This window comes from Geospiza fortis, unplaced genomic scaffold (genome assembly GCF_000277835.1).
Source record: "Geospiza fortis unplaced genomic scaffold, GeoFor_1.0 scaffold381, whole genome shotgun sequence".
NCBI classification, from domain to species: domain Eukaryota; kingdom Metazoa; phylum Chordata; class Aves; order Passeriformes; family Thraupidae; genus Geospiza; species Geospiza fortis.
The window spans coordinates 4,334,986-4,343,550 of NW_005054348.1; the positions used below are offsets into that span (position 1 = coordinate 4,334,986).

Sequence of the window (8,565 nt, forward strand, 5' to 3'; positions counted from 1 at the left end):
AGATCTGCTGTCACTGCAAAGACAAAATGTGGAAAGGCAAGGAAAATAAACTGAAAACCCTGGAGCTTCCTTCAGAGAGTGGGGTACAAGGGGTTTTCACCCCTCCACATGCAACCACTGCTTCAACAGCTGTAAAGAACTTTGCAAGCAAAGCGCTGTATGGGCTGTGCCTGCTCCTGGCACTGACATGGTGTTTTTGCAACAAAAGTTGGCCCTGTTGCTACTGGTCCATCCTATTAGTTTGTTCACCCTCCTGTATTCTCAGTCTCCCTGCTTTTCCTGTAATCTCAAATCCATCTATTTGCCAAATCCCCATGCAAAGTTGTATTTGCTCCCTCTCTATTCCCCATTCTTGCTGTTGCTGCAATACACACTTTTACAGGAGTGAGCTTACTGCCCCCATGGCATATTCTTTCCTGCTTCTCATCTTCCTTGACAAAAATCTACTTTCAGGCTTAATTACTCCTACACATATTCCTGGCCGCCTCTTCACCATCTTTTTCTCACTCCCCAAGTGCTCCCCTCTTCCTAGTCTGACTTCCTATGATGCAAGATAGTTTGTGGATTTCTTCAGAGAAATCATCCCCATTTTCTTCTCTCAAATTCCCAGTTCTGTTCAGATCTTAGAAGTTCTTCATCTAGTTGTTTTGCTCTCCTACTGCTATCAATTTCCTTTCCTTTTTCCTTTTCCTTTCTTTTCCTTTTTCCTTTTCGTATAGTAATCCTTATCCCTGATAGATCTACCTGCCAAACCTTCACTCTTTGTTTTCCCCCCAATACGTATGTGCACTCCAAGTGTTGCAAAGGCAAGATTCCAAGATGGGACTCCATCAATTGCTCTGTCTCACAATATCTTTCACTAAATGAGCAAAACAGCCACTGTCAGGAGTGCCTTTCTTTCTTCTCCATTTCAGACCATTTCCAATGCTCTTTCCACACCAAAATTCCACCCATCCTCTCTCACCAGAGCCCAAACAGGCTTGTAGACAAAGCCCTGAATCACTAAGTCTTTTGTACTTGGAACTCCTGGACTCCATATACTTAGATAATGAACCAACATATCCAGAAAACATGTCCCCCTCAGCTCCATGGCCATCCACAACACAGGCTGTCTCTTCAGCCTGTCTCCTGGAGAAGCTGCCTCAGCTTGCCTTGTCTCTGGCTTTTGGTGGGTACCATCCAGCTGCAGAGGCCCCCTGGTAACTGTGTCTGGATGCACAGTCAGTCATTCCTCCTGCAAGGGTAGCTCATGCTTCTGCCTCTCTGCTCCAAAGCTCCTCCTGTCTAATCTAAATTCTCTTGCTGGTGTCTGACATCTCTGCTTGCATATCTAGCTGCCAGTTCTGATTCCATTATGCTGCATTTGAGAGCATCTCCCTTCCCTTAAGAACCCCTCAGCATTTCCTTTTTTGGTCATTGCAGACATCCCTCTCCTCCTGCTGCAGATATCACTGGCTAGTGAATCTGAATGTCAGTCTTTACCTCCTACTTGCAAAATCTCCTCAGCCAGGCAATGCCTGCATTTTCCATGCTTTCTGAGTAAGAGCTCTAAAATGGCACTCATTTTAGAGTAATAACCCACCCAACCAGATACGTTTACATCCAAACCCCTCAATCATCCTGCAACAGCTTTACTTTTATTCAACATAATGCAATCTTCTTCTACAGACTGCTGCTGGAAAGCCATTTTCCTAGTCCCTCACGCTGACCACATCACTTTTCTTTATTTCTCTATCATAGTTCTTCTCCAGTATATCAGACAGATTCCTTCTCTTCTCATTTTTGAAGTCCTGCTTGGCCTATCCACATTTTACAGCTCCTCTCTGCCATCATTCAAAGGTTAACTCTGTCTTCCAGTGGAGCCATGATTCCATGCTACTCTGCCCATTTGTTCAGTCACCAATCAATCCTCTTAAGAAACAAAAAATCGGTTCTTATAGCACTCCATTACCATTAGGTAATTTAAAAATAGCAATGAAGTTTCATCATTTTCTGTTGCCAAACTCTCCCTAAAATCTGGCATCACGAAAGGATCAACTGGCCAAGAGCTACAGGACATCAGAAGTTTACCTTGCAACTCAACATTCCTATTGCTCCTCTGTCTGTCTTTCTCTTGCTCAACGTCTTATACTTGGCCAGCATTGTCTGAATATTTATGTATTTGTGTTACTCTCACAGAAGCTCTAAGACAGAATGATTCACATTTGGGACCAGCACCCTTAACTCCTAAAGAATCATTTTGAGAACAGGAAATCTGAAATATAGAGGTGCAGCACAAACAAGGTCTTATAATTTGGAAATACCCAACATCAAATGAACATATAAGCATGAGGACAGAAAAGCAAGTTGGTTTTGCCCCTCTATGTTTTCAAAGAGGCTGTCATCTAAAGCTGTGAGCTGGATTGGAACAGCTATGTTGAAACTGCTTACCTGTACCCTATGATACCATCAAGAGTGAAACATAAAGAAGCTGCCCAGTAATTGGCCAAAATTGAGCACCATGCCCTTAGAGCAAGAGGTTGGACTTACATCTCTGTTTTTGCCAGGGCATTCACTCCTGCTGGAGATAGGAAGGTGACCGTTCCCAGCTAATATTTCACTGGGCAGATGCAAAACTGTTTGGTTTCAAAACATCAAAGAGAAGGTACCTAACTAGGAGAAGGAAGCAGAGAGAACCTGGAGTTATGTTCCTGACCTCTCCCACACCAGTCAGGGGCAGCCAGAGACAGCAAACCTGTCTAGCCACATCCTGCTGATGAGCATATAAACACTCAGCAGGCACAGAAGGATATTTGAGCAGTGATGTTATTTTCCCTGCACTCCTCTGGTTTCTGGAATTCAGTGTATATCCTTGGCAGGTGAGTACCCTTGAATTTGTTGCTCTATACCTCCCAAGTGCAGGCAGGGCATCCTCCCTACCTTCAGGCTTGCAGACAGTAGCACAGCTACAAAGATAAGTAGCAAAGAAATAACGCTGCTAACAAGAACAGACCCAAATCACCACCTCTTGTTGCTCAGGTAGAGGCAGATGATGCTGAGGAGGGGTAAGATGCAGAGAATATTCCTGCCATTTTTTTTTTACCAACCAGAACACCATTTTTTAAACTTCAGAAACTACAGCTAGCACTGCTGATGCACAATTAAAATGTTCTGGACTTTCAATTCCTTCATAAGCTGGAGAGTAATTATTTCCTTTTGTTTGCTCAGTATATTTAGCAAAATAATTATAATTCACTAGATTGTCTTTGTTTTGGTATACTGGCATCGTTCTTTCTCCCTGTTTCCTTTCATAGCAACTGTGGTGTTATTTTTACAGGCACATTTGTGGGGGGGAGGGGTCACAGACAAGAAAAAAAACCCCTATTTTCTGACAGAAGTTCTACTTGAAGAATCTTTTCTAGCTCTCAAAAAAGAAAAGATCAAATCTATAGAAGAAATAACTGTGAAGGCAGATGTTGTAGTGCCTGCTGGATGCAGATTGTCCCTGCTCTGTCTGTAGGGGTGAGTTAAAAATGGCATCTTCCTAATCTGTGCTCTGTGAGTCCACACTGCCAGAGGAAAAAACTCAGTGACAAGCCTACCCATAAGCCCAAACAGTCCTGCTGCATTCAACTGAGCTGTGGTTTAGCTGTTTGATGCCACTTAGAAGAAAGTAGCATAAAACTTGTGGGTCAGCAACAAGCCACCCAGGTACCACAAGTTTCATGTTTAAGATACAGATGTACCCTAAGCAACAAATCCATTCTGAACTTGGGATTTCAGGTATCACTGATCACAGAAACCTGGGCCCCCCTTTCCAACTGGCTTTCAGAGGCAGAACTTCCAAAAGCCCATCTAAGTGGTTCTTTCCCCTCATATTTCCATTTCTTTGTAACTGGCTTATTTTTAATTATTTCTGGTATTTCTCACTGGGCATTCTGGGTTTGATGTTTACTGCAGTCTGAATTCAAGACAATTTGCAGGGAGAGGTCTTTCCTGCTGCTTTGAGCAGATGGGGTCCTCATCTCTTGAGGCAAGCAGTGTGCTGCCCTGACTGATGACACCCAGGAGGATATCACGCACAAGGCTCCTTTCAGAAAGAGGCCTGGAACATCCCCCAGAAGCTTACTGGAGGTACACTAGGGTATTTTTAACAACAGATTCAAAACCTTATTCTTTCTCACAGGGTTATTTTTGAAGCTGTATTTAGTGCTTTTTGTTCCACTCAGTATCACTGAAACATGCTGCATAGAAATCACTGACGTAAACACTGACAAAGGAGCAGAGAAGTGGAGGAGTAAGGAAGAAAATTGGGCTGTCTCTACCTCTTCCCCCTTATTTTTTTAAGTAGCATCTCCTTACCAAGTTCAGGATAATAAAACATTTTGCTTGTGAAGATTTAGATATTTTGCCACTGCAAACAGGGTGCTGTGATTTCATCAATTCAGTTCTCAAGCCTTACTCAGGATGGGGAATGGGAGAAAGGATATACATGCAAATAAAATCTTATTCCTTAATGGATTTGCACTCACAGTGTGTGCCACAGCACACCATTATAAGCATTTGCATTAGACACAGTGATCAATTTCTGAAGCCTTTATCTTCTGCCCATTGAAGTCAGCAGCCGTAAGGATTAGATTTCATATATTTAAGGGAGCTCAGTCCCAACAATTCCACGTTTCTCATTGCCTGTTTTGTCTTAATGGAAACATACGTTGCATAACTTAGAGAGAACACTCTTCCCTCCTCCCTTCTCTACCTTAACAGCTTTACAGGCAGCTGTGCTCTCATGGGTTATATAGGTATGATTTTTATTGTCTATAAAATAAACTGTAATCACTCGCCATTTATTTTAGGTACACTTCAATGGGTGTGTAGCATCTATGCCTTCATTAATTTTGTGCAGTGTGAAAAAATGGGATTTTTCAGAAGGGAAAGAGGAAAAATAAGAGGACTATGGATACAACACCCTTTCCAAACGGTTATGTGAAATATTTATGTTCTGGAAATAGAGAATTGATTGAAAAGTTGGATCAAGCAGTAACATATTTCATGCTTATTCTGTTTTCTTTCTGGATTTCTGAACACAACCAGTAGCAACAGCTTCAAAAGCAGATAATTTGTATTGAATGAAGTTTAAATAGATTATGGTGAATATGAAAAGATTTTCACCTGTCCCCCTTTGAGGAAGGGCAGTGTTACTGGACCATACAGCAAGCACCTACTGCTAAGGTCAGGGACAGCCACCTTAGCAAATTCAACTCCTCCACCCCACTCAGCCTGCTTCCCTCCAGCCCAGCTGTACCAGCTCTGACCCTTCTACCCTTGCACAACCTGCAACCTCCCATCCTCAGGATAGCAAAACCTAGTGCCAGCCTCACTGAGCAGTGTCCAGGCTTGTTTAGGTCACTAAAGCAAACAGCTCCAGCTCAGAGAGCACCATTCCCACTGAAACCTGTTTGGTGCCTGCACTGACAGACACTGATGAGCACTCACACAGGACAGTGCTGCTTTCTCGCTTCATAGAGGCACTGCAGCACAGCTTCACACTGGGAAGCCCCAGCTTTCCCCAGGCAGCTGTGCTGTGTACTTTCTGTCCCAGTGAGACAACCAGGTCAGATGTTCCCTGCCAACAGCTTAACTCTTACCTGGGCTTGTGAAGGTCTGAAAGCAGAGTCAAAGCCATTCTGCAGAGAGTCCAGAAAAGGCTGGATTTTGTAGAGGCTATGCGTTGTCTGGCTCGAGCGGAAGGCCACAATGTGGAAGTACTTCAGAATCTTCTCAAACCTTGATTGTGTCATGATAAGTGCAATGCTCTTGTTGCTGTAGAAGCCGCTGCTCCAGATGCTGAGAACAGACTCACAGTGGTGGATGCTGGTTGATATCATGTAGCCTAAGAAGGCCTTCATTTCTGTCAAGGTGACGTCAACCCAGGCATCGTCACTACCAAACCTCTCCTGGTATTTCTTTGCATACATGTTGGTTTGGACCACCATATTCTTTAGTACATTGTCAGGGACAAAGAGCTGAAAAAAGTCCATGGCACTGGCAGTCAAGGGCATTTTTCGTGTTGGACCTAGGATAAAAGAAGGAAAGATAGGCACATTCAAGGAAAGATAGGCACTTTTCTTCTTTCCACAAGGCATGTCTGACACCAGAAATTAAAAGCATGAATAATTTTTCTCAAATGATGGTATGTACCCATTGCCTGACAGACTTCACCAGGGAACTCCCCCGCCCCCCCATACTCTTCCTCCTCTATGATACTATACACTCTGAAAAGTTTCTCCCCCTGCTCTGCCCGCTCATTACTTTGTAGCATGCAGGCCAGTGAGACAAGCAGGCATTTTATTTCTCCACTGACACATTATCTGCAACTTTTATCCTCAGCAGCTGTTTTGGACTCTTTCTGGATAGTCTTTTATTAGTCCATATGCATGTCAAAGCAGTGCCTTCCTCCAAAGAGCCCAGAAGGACAATGTGAGTCCTCCAGAGGCAGCACTGCCCTCATCCCAGATGACATAATTCCTAGGCTCTATAACCTGATCCCACCTTTCCTCCTGCACCTCTAATTCCTGCCTAGTTCACTGTCATAATTCTGTGACTTTCATATCTGCCCCTGCTCCACACAGAGTCACATACAGGTCTATGTGTTTTTGAGTTTTGTGCCTCTGCCACCATATTGGAGTTTTATCCTGCACTCTGATATCCCCAAGAAAGCACATTACCAGAACAAGTCACAGCTACCATGTGGCTAGTGTCACTGTCCCACATCACAGGGAATATTTTTAGCACTATAATGCGTGCAGTGGTCCTCGTCCTCCCATAATGTAATAAGCCTTGCAGTCCCATGCTGTGATTACTCTAGCATTTCACTGATCTTGTACCTTCTCTGCCAGTTTCAGCTACTCCATAAGAGGAGGGTGATAAAAACAAAAAGGAGGCTCTAAGGGCTCGCAGCACTGTATAAGTTCAGCCAGTCAGACACCAGATTACACTAAACTGAATTAGGAACATCAAACCCACAATACCAGGGATGCAGACAGCAGTATTTACAGCCCCCTCTCCTCTAATCCTTCCCACAAACTAATCAAGCTCCATTCCAAAAGTAGTAGTTTTCATGCTTGCACCTCGTAGTAGTGTTCTAGTTATCAGGTAAGGACAGGGAACACTCTCTATTCTACAGAAGCAGTGAAAACCAATTTCCTGAGCTGAGCAGCCTCTTCAAACACAGCAGACAGGGGAGCACTTCAAATCAGCTCTACACCTCTGTGAAAAAGACAATGTCATGGGTATAATCCCAAACCAAGAGCTGGATCCAAGAAATACTGCACCTTAGTCCAGCAGCCTTTAGCCCTGGGACTGTCTGAAATACTCTCCTAATCAAAAGGAGAAGGCATGTAGCTTCTCATTTGGAGTTCTGCCCAACAAGAGCGAGTCTTTCTTGCACTACAGTGCTGTCTGGATCTCAGCATCAGCTCTCCCCGCTGCATCAGAGCATGAGATTGACCATCACACAAGCTGGCTCTGCAAAGATCCACTAGCACATTGCTCAGGTTGCATTCTCCAGCACCCTTGTATCTCAGTTCACATTCCTAGTTACAGCAACAACTACAGCTTGCAGAAATTTTCCATGAAGGAGAACTACAAAGAATTACATAAATATGGTGGTTGGACTTGCTCTTCAGCCTGAAGATTTAGGTGCACTCTGGTGAACTCAAGCTACTGGAAGGAGAGCAAAAATAGACTTTGAAACAACATCAAGACTTTGAAACAGTAAACCTCCAGATTGCAAAGAATGACAAAAAAGCAACCAAAACTGGATTTTTAAAAATAAAAACTATCTATTTAAAGATTACTTTCCAATTTTAATTTGTGAGATTGAGAAACTTTTAGCTGAAAGCACATTCCTCTATATTGTAAGACCAGAAGAAAGAGCCTTGCACAAATCATGTTTTGATAAGAACAGAAAATTTCAGTTTAAATGATAAAAGGTTTTTATTATCAAGTGAAAACTATGGGGCTAGAATAGATATATTTACTTCACCTTAATGGCTAGTGCAATAATAAAGCTGCTTAACAAATGTTTTCTTCTTTTGATCAGGAGGTTTATTTTCTGCTAGCACTGACCAGCACTGTTAGAGCTCACAAAAGATGCTCTATGCATGATTCTGTATCTTCATTCTTCCCCATAACTTAATCAAGTTTTTATATCCTACAGTAGGTATGGCTTTCTAATAACAACACATGGAGCAGAGTGTATTCCTAGTTCTATATGAAATCTCGAGTAACTATCAAACTCAACTCCAGTGCTCAGGCAACCTTCCAGGTAGCACACAGAGATAGTTTTTAAATACCTGGCTTCAGAAGCAGAAGCTGGAAGTAGTATTTAAGTATTTTAAATCTTGTCTATAGCAAACAAGAATTCATAAAACGTCAAGTCTTACAAAGTGAAATAGTTGAGACTCTTGGATATGCACAATAGGTACATGCTGGCCTCCATCTTCGGGGAGGTAAGAGCAGTCAGAAGCACAAAATATGTAATTTTGGTGTAACTAGATTTTTAGCACCTGCACAACTTTGCCT

The 8,565-nt window shown here is 42.8% G+C and overlaps 1 protein-coding gene across 1 annotated transcript in view; it reads right to left on the bottom strand.

Annotated features, from left to right (window-relative positions):
* The window catches only part of PGBD5 (piggyBac transposable element derived 5), a 37,366-nt gene extending 31,316 nt beyond the window's left edge, over positions 1-6,050 (bottom strand). The window contains exon 1 of the mRNA XM_005423211.2: positions 5,628-6,050. Coding sequence (XP_005423268.1) covers positions 5,628-6,041 — 414 coding nt within the window. The 5' untranslated portion in view covers positions 6,042-6,050. The remainder of the gene's footprint in view (positions 1-5,627) is intronic.
* Between the last annotated feature and the right edge of the window lie 2,515 nt (positions 6,051-8,565).